At 46.3% G+C, this 15,125-nt stretch overlaps 1 protein-coding gene across 2 annotated transcripts in view; it reads right to left on the reverse strand.

Moving 5' to 3' along the window:
- ARHGEF7 (Rho guanine nucleotide exchange factor 7) overlaps nt 1–15,125 on the reverse strand; it is a 1,058,374-nt gene that overhangs the window by 796,901 nt on the left and 246,348 nt on the right. For both annotated transcript variants that reach the window (XM_086934741.1, XM_086934740.1), the window contains exons 4-5: nt 9,375–9,505; nt 4,452–4,653 (exon numbers count right to left, since the gene is read on the reverse strand). In XM_086934741.1, coding sequence (XP_086790867.1) covers nt 4,452–4,653; nt 9,375–9,505 — 333 coding nt within the window. The remainder of the gene's footprint in view (nt 1–4,451; nt 4,654–9,374; nt 9,506–15,125) is intronic.

Raw genomic sequence — 15,125 nt, forward strand, 5'->3', positions numbered from 1 at the left:
CCGCCATCTGATTGTCCTTGCCCGGGGGATGCTCTGCCATGAGGAAGATGTTCCTCTGAATGGCCCACTTCCACATGCTCTGAGTCAGATGAGACAGCTGCGGAGAGTGTGCCTCCCAGCTTTTGAATGTAGTACATTGCCGTCATGTTGTCCGTCCGAATCAACAAGACCTCGTTGCATAGATGTACTTTGAAGGCCTTTAGTGCCATGAAGATTGCCATCAGTTCCAGAACATTGATGTGCATCTTCCCCTGTTGCTGCGTCCATAGTCCCTGCACAGTGTATTGGAGTACATGCGCTCCCCATCCCTGGAGAGAAGCGTCCGTTGTCAGGATAATCTGTGGCACAGGCTCATGAAACGGTCGGCCCTTGCAAAGGTTTCTTGGATTCCACCAATGCAGAGAGTTGTATGCCCGACCGCTCACCAACACTAGGTCTTTCAACTGGTTGTGAGCCTGAGTCCACTGACGTGCCAAGCACTCCTGAAGCGGACGCATATGTAGTCTCGCGTGCGGGACAATGGAGATGCAGGAGGCCATCATGCCTATCAACTGCATGAACACTCTTGCTGGAAGCGAGTGTTGAGGTCTGAATTTTTGGATCCGCGATTGAATGCTGTCGATTCTCACTGAATTCGGCTGTGCCGTGGCCGCCAGAGTGTTTATGGTCGCACCCAGATACTGCCGTATGTGGGCGGGCTGGAGATGGGACTTTGGGTAATTCAGTGAGAACCCCAGATCGTGCAGAAGGTGAATGGTTTGGGACACGTGGTCGGCGCACTGCTGGGCCGACTTCGCCTGAATGAGCCAGTCGTCCAGATAGGGGTAGACGTGGATGTTTTGACGTCTCAGATGCGCCGCCACCGTCGCTAGGCACTTCGTGAAAACCCTGGGTGCCGTGGTGACCCCAAAAGGCAAAACCTTGAACTGGTAGTGTTGGTTTTGGATGGTGAACCTGAGGTATTTTCTGTGTGAAGGATGTAATGGATTGTGGAAGTACGCATCCTTCAGGTCTAGAGTTACCAGGTAGTCCCCCTGTTGAAGCAGTGGGAGAACCTGCTGCAGTGTGAGCATGTGGAAATGCTTTGATAGGATGTAAAAGTTGAGGGGCCTGAGATCTAGGATGGGCCTGAGGGATCCGTCCTTCTTTGGAATAAGAAAGTACAGGGAGTAAACTCCCGCACCTCTTTCCTGCAAGGGCACGAGCTCTATTGCCCCTTTTTGCAGCATGACTGTGACTTCCTGCTGCAATAAGTGCAAGTGCTCGCCGGACATAGGACGGTGTCTTGGGGGTATGTTGGGTGGAGTGGATGTGAGCTCCAGACAATAACCGTATTGGATAAGTGTTCTGACCCACCTGTCCATGGTGATGGACTTCCACATGGGCAGGAACTGCTGGAGTCTCCCCCCGACCGGTGTTGCGTGGTCGGGGGGCAGCGACAAGGCGTCACTGTCTGTTGGCGGTGGAGGACCTGGAGCTGTTGTTGCCACGTCCTCTACCCTTGGCGGTGTTGCCACGGTATCCACCCCGACCTTTGTTGGTATAAGAAGTTTGGGTGTTGCTTTTGTAGAATTGCGTTGACTGTGAAAGTTGATCCCTGGAGGTGCCTCTAGTATTGGAGCGACAAAAGGACCCACCCCGAAACTGCTGGGACTGCAAGGCACCCATAGATTTTGCAGTGTCGGTGTCCTTTTTCATTTTCTCAAGGGTGGTATCAACCTCAGGGCCAAACAGGTGATCTGGGTTGACCGTCTGGTTCAAGATGGTAGTTTGAATGTCCGGCTTGAACCCAGATATCCTCAGCCATGCATGTCTACGAAGCATAACGCTAGTGTTAATTGCGCGTGCGGCGGTGTCAGCCACGTCCAGAGCGCACTTAATGGAAGCATTGGAGTAAGCTTCCCTTCTTGTATCAACATTTCTGCCGCTTCCTTATATTGATCGGGTAAGTGCTGTAAAAGGGTCTCTAGAGTATCATAGTGTGCCCTGTCATAACGCGCTAGTAGCGCCTGCGTGTTGGATATGCGCCACATATTGGCTGCCTGCGCCGCCACCCTCTTCCCTGAAGCCTCAAAGACTTTTGATTCCTTGTCTGGGGGAGGAGCATCACCCGTAGTCTGCGAGTTGGCTCTTTTGCGGGCATTGGAGACAACCAGGGAATCCAGAGGCAACTGTCCCTTAATATAAGTCGGATCAGTGGGCGCCGCCTTGTACTTCTTGTCGATTCTTGGGTTGATGACCCTCGCCCGGGTGGGCTCTTTGAACACCTCAGCCGCATGCTTCAACACACCCTTCAGCATTGGCAGAGTCTGTACAGTCTTTTCAGAGACCGAAAAGGTGTCAAAGAGGAAGTCGACATCCACTGGGTCAGCATGGAGCTCGACGTTGAGATTGGCTGCTGCCCTCTCGATGAAGGCATTGAAAGCCGCAGAGTCCTCTGTGGGGGAAGTCTTGGCTGAGAAAAGCTGAGGCTCCTGTCCTGAATGTGGGTCCCCAGGATCGCCACCTGCAGACCATGGTTCAGTCACATCCTCTGGGTCTGTGTAGACGGGATAGCTGTACTCATCCTCGTCGTCGCCTTCACCTGCCTCTACATTGGAATGAGTGGGTGAGAGTTTGTGAGCCTGTGGCGAAATGGGCTCCATTAAGGCAGAGGTACCAGCAGAGTCCATCTTCCTTTAGAGTGGAATCTTGTACGACTCCAAATGTGGGTCAGGGGTGATCTTTCTTTTTAGGAGGGAGAGTCTGCCAGTGTCAGCGTCGATAAAAAGCTCCTGACGCTCCTCCTCTGCCAGTTGTCGTTGCCGTAGGCCTGGGACCACCAACGACTGCTTTGGCATCGAAGACACCTTCTCGGGCACTCCGGCCCCCGGTCTAGCTGCGAAAGCCTTCGGCGCCGTCTTAGGCGGCAAGGTGAAAAGTATCGGCGTAGGCGCCTTCGCCGGTTTCTCCAGAGGCTTGGGCCGCACAGGGTCCTTCGGCTCGACTGCTGCGACCCCCTACCTAATTCGTTGTAGGGACTCCGTAACCTTCTTTGTGAACGAGGCGGAGGGACGCACCGGCTCGAGAGAGTCTTTTGCGGCTGGTTTCGGAGCGGCGACCGACGATGCGCCCTTCGGAGTCGACGCACTTGGTGTTGCCCCCTTGGTCTTGTCGAGTGGAAGCGAGGCAGAGAGGGACTTTGAGTCGTCCTGCCGCTTCTTCGGATCGAGAGTGGACTTCTTAGGGTCGTCGACCGTTTTTTTTGTGATCGAGTCGACCCTTGCTGGCGTCGACCGTCTTCGGCGCCGATGCGGCTGCGTCGGTCCCCTTAACCTCCGGCTTCGATGCAGTAGCCTTCGGGTCGGCCATTTTGGCGTGGCTCTTCGGCTCCACGGCCATCTTAGATTTCTTCGGCGCCGAGGCCTCCGAAGTCTTCGACCAGACCAGCGCGATCCGCACTTTCGGTTTCGATATCTCCGGCGTCGAGACCGTAGGTTTCACTTTCGGTTTCTGAGGTACCGGGAGTGATTCGGTATCAATGTCCGTGGCCGGGCCGGAAGGCGGAGCCGTGGAACGCACATCAAGGTCTCGGGTAAGGCCCGAAGGCGATCCCTCGACCTGGGCCTCATGATGTTGGATGGCCCCGGAACCAGTCTGAGGAAGCTCCTCGTCTGAGCTATCCTCTACGGTGGCAAGGGCCCCGTCGTCGTCCCCTACCTCCTCGACGACTTCATCGAAATCCTCGGCCTCTGCGTCGTAGCCGTCCTCGACCTCCGACGCGGGGTTAGATTCCGTGATCTCCTGGATATCTTCGTCCCCGACATCCCCAGCATCAAAGATGTCCGTAGGGGGTGGTGCAGGATGCTGGGCCTCCAGGCGCGCAGCTCGGCGGAGCTTGAGTGTCTTTTTGGACCGGAACCTGGAACAGGCCATACATTTGGCCTCATCGTGGTCCGGCGACAAGCACTTGTTGCACACCGGGTGTACATCGATATGCGGGTACTTAGAGGCACACACCGGGCATCGTTTGAATGGACTTCGTTCCATGATGGTCGAAGAGGTTGGAGCGTCGAGTAGGCCCTTCCGCGCCGAAAGCACGCGGAACAACAATGTCGGTTCGGAGCCGAGGAAGTTACGAACCCGAACGAAAGACAATACCGAAGCAAGTCCTAAAGACCTTTTGGTCTCAATCAAAGTAAAGTTAAGAACTATCGATTCCGACAGAGGGAACCGAACACATCCGAACCCAATGGCGGGAAAAAACAATCTGGGGATGGAGTCGATGCCCATGCGCACTGTAGTCCAGGGGAGGAGCCACCTATCTCGTGATACTTCGAAGACTCTTCCAGGACAACAATGTGCAATCATCCAGCCCGAACACTAGGCGGCGATCTATGCACAGATATGAATTCAGCAGCCCACATGCCTCGAACCTCAATTTCATTTTGGAAGTTCAAATTTTGACTTACCACTGGACTTCATTTCCCGTACATAGTTGCTTGGAAACCATCCTGTTTTGCCACCGTACGTGCCTTCCCACCAGCCTCCTTCTTCCAGTCGCGTGATGTGTATTATATCTCCTTTCGAAAAGGAAAGCTCATCTTCATTGGTCTGTTGAAAGTTAAATTTAGCTCTCACCACCATTTGATGGTTGCTATTATCGGTCATGTCCTAAAAAATAAAACAACATGTATTTCAGAATTTATTTACTATCATCGTTCCGATGTCACCACATGAAAATATATGGCATTCTATTCTTCACATGAATGGCCCAATTAGGAACCATCTTATAACAATCTCTTTTTTCACAGGGAATACCAGATTTTGTAATTAATGTGTGAGTAATCAAACTCAAGGAACGGTTGTGCTGCTACTAAGTAAGTGGTGAGACTGTCTCCTAATGTGACGCAGCTAACACAGATCTCCCTTTTTAACAGAGTCAATTTAAAATGTTCAGGACATATAGTTAAAATGAAAGGCTCTAAGAAAAGCCACAACTTCAAACATGCAAAGAGCCCTTGAATGTCCCTCTGATCGGTTTTTCCAGCATCAAACGTTGCATAGCATTCACACTGCCACTGGAGCTGTCTCTACACCCAGAATCTCTCTCCGTGGGGAATTGGATCTGTAACTCATCCGAATGCATGGAAAAGCCGACCGAAACAAAAGGAATAGATATTTAAGCAAATAACGTATGCAGTGATTAAACAGTAAGTGACGGATGGACTGCTTGATTTAATCGCAGCAACTGGTAATCACTCTTTTAGGTCGCATTTGAGTTTTAACGTTTTTTTTGCTAACAGTGGCATTACTACAGAGAGGGAACAATTCTATGCATACCAGTCATTGTTGTGACATGAAAGGGACAATTTAGCCCAAACTGCTAGGTCAAATTCCTTTGTACGGAAACAAAAGCAACTCTTGACATTTTGTATTTTTTGGTCTTGATTGCGAGGTGCAACTTTGATCTTGTGACCAGTGAGCTACGAGACCAACGGTCATACCTATTACTCAGAAGAATAAAACGTGAGAGCAAGAATGCTTCACTTAATCTTAGACATTTGTAAAATTAAACTTGGCCGTACCCAATTATATCAGACATTTACCAATAAGGCTGACAGTGTGGTCCCTTATGAGTAATTATTGACAAATGTCTTCATTTAAGAAACATTCGTACTTTTGAGGAAACATCCATGAAATAATAGGCCTGATATATCCAGGTATTTACGGGTCGAAACATTAACATGTGGACTGCTTTTAATATTTTATTGTGGTTCTCGGCACTCATATCATGAGTGCCTTGTATAACAACGTGTTGGCCCAATCAGTCATATGTATATTTTTGTATATAGCAGAATCTCACTGTTTTCACTCAATTCTCTCTCACTGCGCCGTCACTTGTTAGGAGCACCCTGTCTTTTGAGAAATGTAAATGTTGTGTCATATTAGTATGAATCATTTTGCATTACATGAACGCAATTAGTATGATAAATGCACGTACTGCATAAGAAAACGAGTTACTTACCTGTAACTTCAGTTATCCAGTATTGGTATCTTTCATAGATCCACATGCTTGGAATCATCCCCGCCGACGAGGTGGGAGTCTCGCAGTACAATAAAACATATACATTACAGTCATAATAACATTATACTATAGGCTACAGTAGATCGCAAAGTCAGTACATTAGCCTATCTTAGTCCTTTTGCAAAAAGAAGCAAACTTGGAAACCAGCCAATCAGGCAGCAGCACCCTCTAGAACCTTCCCCACAGAGAGGCAAACCCTCCGATTTTCGTAGCACAAGTGACAGTAAGTATGACATAATGATAAGGTAAGCCTCTCCGGGGAGGAGGGTGGGTCGCATGTGAATCTATGAAAGATACCAATACTGGATAACTGAAGTTACAGGTATGCAACTGGTTTTCTTATCCAGTATTGGGGTATCTTTCATAGATTCACATGCTTAGAATCAGAATAGCTATCAGTAAAGAATACTCAGTTGCATAGTGGATGGTGGGTATAATAGCAGAAATAATATATTCTTATCATAGAGGCTTACCTTATCTAAAAAAGTTTCGTAGTACTGCTTGACCAACTGCTGACTCAGCCTCTGTTGCCATATCCAGGCAATAATGCAGAGTAAATGTGTGCACACTTTTCCAGGTTGCAGCACAGCAAATCTTTTCCAAGGGCACACCAGCGAACAGTGCCGTTGATGAGGACACTGACCTAGTAGAATGAGCTTTAGGCTTTATTGATTACAGATGTCCGGCCTTACAATGGCAGAATTGAATAGCAGATGCAATCCACTTTGAGATAGTAGCTTTTGTTACTGATTATCCTGGCTTATGACCACCATAAGAACAAAATAACTGGTCCGATTTTCTGATGGACACAGTCCGAGATATGTCGAACTTCAAGCATCTTTTGACATCCAAGGTATGCAAAGATTTTTCCGCCGAGGAAGACTGATTAGGAAAGAACGTCTGCAATATCACAGGTTTGCTGAGATGGAATGAAGTAGGAACCTTAGGTATGAATGTGGGATTAGTTCTTAAAAGGACAGTCATTGGTAAACTTCAAATATGGTTGTCTTATAGTGAACGCCTGTATTTCACTCACACGTCGGGAAGAGGTGAGTGCCAATAGAAGAGTTGTCTTCCATGAGCGATATTTCAAATCTGCTTTATGAATCAGTTCAAATGGATGTTTCATCAGTTGCTGTAACACCAGATCCAGTCTCCATTCCGGAGGCAGAGCTCTAATAGGAGGGAAAGTCCTGAAAAGGCCTTTCAGGAACTCTTTAATGAGACGATTCGAACAAAGTGATGCCGCTCCTGAGGATATTCTGTATGTAGAAATTGCGGGCAGATGCAATTTAACAGAAGCAAACATGAGACCGGACTTAGACAATGACCATAAATATGGTAGAACCCTATCCGGAGAATATCCAGCGGATGTAAATTGTTGTTGCTGCTCCAGCAACATAATCTCTTCCATTTTAAGGCATAGGTCCGTAACTTAGAAGGGGCCCTTGCTCTATTCAGAATGTCTCTGCAGTCTTGAAGCAAGTCCATCTCCTTGAACTCCGAGAATCCAGAAACCAAGCATGGAGCTGCAGTTGGGCTGGACGAGGCTGAAGAATCTGGCCTTCGCTCAGTGACAACAGATTCGGTATTATTGGAAGGCGGAAGGGCTTACACTTGAGGAGAAGGAGACGTTCTGTGAACCAGTGCTGACGTGGCCATTTTGGTGCGATTAGAATCATGCAGCATGGTTCCCTTTTGATCTTACGCAGAAGTCTCAGGATCAGGGGAAAGGGAGGGAACGCGTAAGCAAAAATTCCCGCCCATCTCATCATGAAAGCGTTTCCCCAAGAGCCCTTCTCCGGTTCCCAACTCGCAAAGAAAAGGCACTTCCGATTGTTCCTGGAGGCAAGGAGATGCAGATTTGCTTGCCCCACTTCTGAAAGACATTCTCTAGAATCATTTGATTCAGTTCCCATTCGTGGCAGGATTTCGTTGTCCTGGACTCCTGGAAGATGTTACACCTTCATCACAATATCCCACAAGAGAAGCCATTCCTAGATTCTTTGAGCTTCTTGGGACAGAATGTGAGATCTGGTACCCCCTTGCTTGTTTAAATAATGCATGCAAGATGTGTTGTCGGTTCTGATGAGAACTGTAAACCCTTGAAGTCTTGGCAGAAAAGACTGTAGAGCCAGAAAAATGTCTCTAAGCTCCAGAAAGTGGATGTGCATCTTTGCCATTGCTGTAGACCATCTTCCCCTTATGCAGAGATCCTGAAGATGCGCACCCCAACCTTCTAGGGAGGCATCTGTTGTGAAGATGAAATCCGGTACTGGAGGTTGAAAACTGAGCCCTACTGAGGCATTTTTGGAAAACTTTCACCAAGAAAGAGTTCCTTTCATAACTGGAGTTACTTGGACTAGGTCGTCGAACAAACCCGAGATTTGGAGCCACTGAATGTCCAGCTCCTCTTGAATTGGTCTAATTTTTAAAAAAAACTTTTTTATTAACATTGCTCATGTTCACATTCATCGCACAGCTGTGTTCAAAAGGCATGAAGGATATCAACATTACATGATACAATCGCAGGCAAGTTTGACAGTACACGGGCTGGATTACACTTAATCCCCCTCCCCCTCCCCACCCTGCCCGGCACCTCCGCCAAGGCCCCCATATCCTCTTCCACTTCTTTATGCATCCCCTGGGCTTGTATATCGCTTCCTCTGCCCTCTGACACCAGTCCAGATCTCGCAGCCATTGGTCCCATTGCGGAGGCGCCTGTGCCCCCCAGCAACTGGCGATGTTGCGTTTCGCCACCCCGGCCAGCCAAATCTCATTATACCTGGACCAGTCCGTGGGCCCAGTAGTATAATTGGACGTCCGGGAGGGCCAGCCCCCAGTCGTATACCCCTCTTGTGAGCTTACGCATCCCTATCCTCGGGTTCCCACCCTCCCATAGTAATATTCGCACAGCTTGGGATACACGCTTAAACACCCCGCCCGGAACAGAGTACGGCGTATTTTGTAGGATGTATAGGAGTCACAGCAATGCTAACATCTTAAATAGTGCGGCCCGTCCCACCAGGGTGAGAGGCAAGGACTGCCAGTGGGTAACATCCAAGGCCAGCCGCGCCAGGTGAGGCTCTGGAATTTTGGCGAAGAACTCTGCCCTGTCCCTGGTGACATACACCCCCAGGTATTTGAATCCGTCCACCACTATCGAGGCCGAGCATCTCCTCTGGATCCTTGGGCGAGGACCCGAGAGCACTAAAACGTTTTAAACAAAGCAACTAATATTTGCTTACGCAACTGCCTCACATTTTAAAAGCAAAACTTTAGCATAAAGCAATAAAAATAAGCCTACCAGACTTCGATACTGAGCTTGAACCAATTTTGATGTCCTTCCAAGTATAGACTGAGAACCAAGGGAGTCAAATGACTTTATCCGATGAGAGGAGGGCCTTGCACAGACAGAGTCGCTCCCCAATCCAATATCTGAAAAGCACAGTAAAAAATGATAACAAAATTTAAAGAACGGTAACTTTACCTTATAGTAACAATTTCTAAAATTTCCATTTTCATCTTTTATGTGTTAAGATCATACGAGTATTTTGTTTGTTTTGCAGGCCTGTGTCACATACAAATATTCTGTTAAAACGCCTAAGATAAGTTGTTTGATGTGATTATGTACATGCTGTGACCTGTGTGTTTTACTGCATACAGTCATCAATTCCCTATATAACACAACGGGAGAAAGAAAATGTCTCACTGAGTTGAAGACCAGCCCAATTGGGTTAAATACACAAACGCCCCAGGGGCAAAATGGTAATGTACATTTTTTTTTTTATCGGATTACATACAACAGCAATAGCTTCTTCAAGGGCTTGTGGGATGCAAGCTGTGTAAAGTCGCATATTGCACAGTCGCATTTATTAACTTTCTTTAGTAGGCATTATATGCAAGGTACCAGAGCAGGAAGATTCTCAACAAATTGCACTGGTGTTCCCTCTGGCGGTACTGCTAGTGTTGTGATCACCCAGAATTCTACACGACAAAGGCATGGCCATGAAGTCACAGGAAGCCCACAGCAGAGCACAGGAGGCCAAACATCCAAACTACTGGACATCCTCATATAGAATATAGAGTAAATGCCACTAAACTGGTTTGAAAAGTTGAATCTATGCTTTAAAAGTGTAAAAGAGAATTGAAATCTGTACAGCAATTAAGTATACAATTAAATGCTTGGCAAGCATGCTACAAGCGCTCATGAGCATGCTGTACAAACCATGTTCTTCTTGGTTCTAAATTAGAGGTATCCACACTCACTGTTTTACAGTCTAGCAATCTCTGCTGTCTTAGGATTTTGAAAGGCCTGCAATACCAATCACTAAAAATGTTATTTTCAGTGTGAATCATCTGTAAACAAGAGACAATGTTGACCATAGATACTATTGGCTTTTATCTACAGCTCTTAGGGGAAAAACACGTTTCACTTAATGCTTTGCTTTTGAACCTCTCTAACACCTAAGCTTTTTTTCTAGTCATAAGCCATGCATGTATGCCGGACTTGATCAAAGGCAACTCTTGTACCACTACATGTACCACAACTGGTGTCTGCAAACAGTCTTTACACCATCTTGCACTTTCCAGTCGGAAGTAACTTCTCACACATCGAGGCTTCTTCCACCGTCATGAAATTAGCTACCTGATCAAGGACTCTGTTGTAATTTAAAGATACCTTCTTGGTAAGCAGGAATCTGGTAGTCTATTCACGTAGATTAACAGGTTGTAGGGTATTGGAAAGGTTACATAGTAAATTACCACATCAGGAGCAGATCCTCTTTGCTCATCCCCCTCTCTCTAACTGTCCACTCCTTTAGGCACTCACCAATATCCCATGAGCTCACACACTGCGTGAGCAGCAAGGACCAGAGATTCTAAGGAGATAATGCATTACAACCAACAGCAGGTTATAACCGATTCATTGCCAGTTTTTAATGCTTCTTCAACTTCACAAATTTCAGTACTGACTGACGTCAACAGCAGTCTGATTCCTGTGGGATGTAGCTCTGTAATTTCTTTCTTTTCCAAAGCTATTACATTGTTAACACTGTTTTTATTGCGAGGGTTTATGATTTAGTCAGGGTTAAAAATAGACTTTCGAATTTTGCACCATAGTTGGCTGGTTGAACATATTAGATCTACATTTGACTCAAGCAACAAGTCAAAGTTCCTCTTTTTCTACCATTGTTCTATCTCTTTCCTTCCCAAAAAAAGGTTCCAAAACCAACCGTGAGGGCCTGGACCCAGCAGATCATCAAGAAGAAGATCCTTTTAAATGAGCAAGCCCTCGCACTACCAATGGTAGCCTGATTCATTATCGGGCTGTGATCCTCGTTGAGGTGGCAATGCAATGGCCAACGCGTCACAAAGGGGGCACTTTGCCAGAGATCTTTTTGTATCGCCTATTGGACAAGAGTGCATGGCCAACAAGCCCTTCAGCAGCAGCTATACCTAATGAAGGCTCAACTTTTGAATTTACGGAGCTGAATGAAATCAAGAAGTTGACCGTGAAAAACCATTTCAAAACCCAAAAAATGCAGGAAAACGAGCAATTAAGTCACTTGCAGATTATCAAACCATCAAAGGGTGGAGCTATTGTTATTCAATCTACAGTAGTGTATAGACAAGAACGTTTATGACATCTCAGTGACACGAGATATTACAAATGCATTAAGGAATATACAACTGTAAGCCAGAGTCAACGGATCAGGATAATGTTCAACAAAGCCTAGACACTGGTGAATTACACGTAAGGAAGTGGATTTCCTTGATAACCAACACTAAAGGATCCTTATTCCTGCACCCTTCCTAAGCTGCATAGAGGATGGACCCCTCCACCATGCAGACCTTTTATCTTGGAGATAATGCCACTATTTGAACCATTGTCAAAATTGTTTTGCCATGACATTTGATGATATATAAAAAGGAGATGGAGCGTACTCTAGAATAATTCTTTTGATTGGATCAACACCATTAATCCATATTCGAGATTTACTCACATAATCTAGGAATCAGAGATCTCATTTTTAGTTTTAACCATAAGTATTAACAATGTTTTTCTAGAAACTTATAGTTTCTTATCAATTGGTGTAGTTTTGCAGCTTGAAGAATTTTTGGGATTCACATGCTGTACATTACTCCACCATCTGGTGGTTGGGTCTGGAATTCTCCCCAAAAAGCTGTTGCCCGGATTCTTTTTTTTTTGTGCTGGTGGGCTTTGACGTGACTCCATTTGGTGCCCCTTGTGACGTCGCCGTGCTTCCTCTAGAAGCACCCAGCTTTGGCAACCACCTTTATATTATTTTTTTTCTCCATCTTTTGCTGCTTCCTCCTCATCTTCTTGGCAGAGGAGATTGGGTTTGCTTGGGAATCCAGAAAATTCTTCATGCTGCAAAACTACACAGACAGGTAAGAAACTATGTTTTGCAGCGTGAATCTTCTCTGGATTCACATGCAGTGCATCGATTTTGTAGTGGTTTGTTATTACAGTGGTGGTTTGGTTGAAGAGGAGTATGGATTTAAGAACTAAGTTTGTAGGACCTTTTGTCATACTTGTGCTTCCTTGTTCATTTGAATATCTACACAATAGTGTCCTGTGAAATTGTGTACCGACGACCACGTTGCTGCTATACAAATGTCTTGTAGAGGAGTATTTGCTAAGAAAGCAATGCTCCAGTCTTTCTTGTTGAATGTGCACCAGGAGTGTTGTGTGATGTCTCTCCTGCATTCTTATGACACAACTGAATAGTCTGTGCTATTTATCTTGCAATTGTGTTCTTGGTAACAGTCCTTCCTAGAAAACTATTTGCAAATTATATAAAAAGCCGTTTTGTGGTCCCCGCTGAACCAGACAGGCTGCTGTCACAGAAGCCCCAGTGTGTGAGGCCTAAAACAATGTAGGTGCTACAAGCTGTCCAGTTGTCTGGCACGATGCTCTCCCCTATACCCCCCTGCCCTCTCTGACGCACTCTGAGCCCCTTTCCTTTCCAGTCTTATCTCTTTACTTATTCCTACTGTCTTCTCTAACCGGCTGTCATCCTTGCTGACATTCTGTTGAAGTTCGGACCTCATTTGTCTCATAGTTCTAACCTTTCTGGTTTAATTGTTACATTTGGTCTTAGGGACCGGGCCATCTTAGATAGTGACTGCCCGGCGTCCAATGGGTAAAATTTGACGCGGCCGGCCCTGATGGGTTGTAGGCGGAACGCTGTGTACAAGGTTGTTGAATATTAGAACTATCAATATTATTTATTGCATCTTGCCATGACGCGGCTGGCCCTGAATGGGTTGTAGGCTTAACGCTGTGTACCAGTCACTCTTTGGCTACTCCCTGTTCTGGGGGTGAAATAAAAAAAGACTTGACTTCAAAAGCCGTTTTGTTTTTCAGTTAGCCTTTGTCCTCTGGATGCAAGATGGGCAGCAATGTATTACATCAAGACTGTGTAATGTCCTCTCTGAGTGTGTTTTAGGTCTTAGAAAGAAACTTGGTATCTGAATACTTTGTTTCATGTGGAACTGAGAGATAACATTTGACTTCATAGCTCTCCTGAGGCGGAAGCCGGGAGATAGACCAGAGCATTTCCAGCGCTTTGTATAATTTTATTAGTTGTGTTTTTAAAACCTAATTTGCGCCGCCAAGCTTTTGAATTTTAATAAGATTCCTGACATTGCTAATCGCATCAACCTTACTGACAGAATCGCCAGAATCGCCCCATATTCAGCCGATTGAGGTGCTGAGTGGGAGGCGGTATTTCAGCGGCCAAATTGGGCGTACACACAGACCCAGCGCTCTAGCACTCGAGGCTCCACTATAAAAACATACGAGGATGCCTCAGCGCAGCGGACGCGGTCAGCGGGCGCGCCGGGGTCGCGCCGAAGTCAAGCCTAAGTCCAGCCCGTCTGCGCCCGTCCGCGCCAAGGACGGGCTGGGGGCTGCCCCTTCTGCTCAAAAAATCAACTCAGGTTAGAATTCCAGAGAAGACTTATTGTCATTTAACCTCAGTAGCATGCAATGTCATCATGCCATAAATGTAGACAAATGGCTAGGACCCATTAGTTGTATTGCATGTAAACAAACATTACAACCCCATCTAAAGCAGTCTTCGAAAACTATATACAAGGTCATTAATGGAGGGCTAATTAATGCCCACTCCATGTGTAAGAATGCACTACACATGTATGACTTAATCTCAGAGACCAACCTGGACTGCTTCTTGGTCACGGAAACATGGCTCAGACTGGTCCAGCCCAGATATTGTACGCGCACTGCCACCTGGTTATAGGATATAGAGACTAGATAGACCCATACAAAGAGGGGGGGGTCGCCATTATACATCGAGAGACTCTCAAATGTAATATTTCGGAACTGCCCGACATCAAAGGAGCTGAATGTCTAGCCTTCAACCTACAGGCTCATGACTCCTTTATGTTCTCCGGAGCATTAATATATCGCCCACCAGGACAAGCGAGCCACTTCCTGGAAAGTATGGGTGAAGTTCTCACTAGCCTGACGTTAAAGGCCGCCAATTTCACCTTACTGGGAGACTTAAATCTGCACCTTGACAGCACCAGCGACCCAAATGTGCTGTGTTTTAAAGACATTATGCATGTGTTGGGATTGACCGTACTTACGACTGATCCTACACACACAGCTGGCCACGTGCTAGATTGTATTTGCTCCAATCTCAATACTCTTAAGGTCTCCACTCCCTTGCCCCTAACTTGGACTGACCACAAACTTATTGCATTCAACCTCAAAACTGAAGAAACTAAGGTCGTACAACTAAACATAATGAGAAATGAGAAACCGATCCCATGCTGGGCGAAAATTATTGATCACCCAGATCTACCAAATTGGGTAAAAGAGAACAAACCAGCGATACATGGAGAAGTTGTCACTGACAATCTTAGCTATGAGAGATGGATGAGATCTATAGGGGAGAAATTGACTTCTGGGGGAGCCAGAAAATCAAAATCTAAAAAAGGGAACATTTTAGCCCCTTGGTTCACCAGTGAATTAAAAGATACATTGCAAACAGTCCGGAGATTAGAA

The sequence above is a fragment of the Lissotriton vulgaris genome, chromosome 8, assembly GCF_964263255.1.
Source record: "Lissotriton vulgaris chromosome 8, aLisVul1.2, whole genome shotgun sequence".
In the NCBI taxonomy this organism is placed as follows: Eukaryota; Metazoa; Chordata; class Amphibia; order Caudata; family Salamandridae; genus Lissotriton; species Lissotriton vulgaris.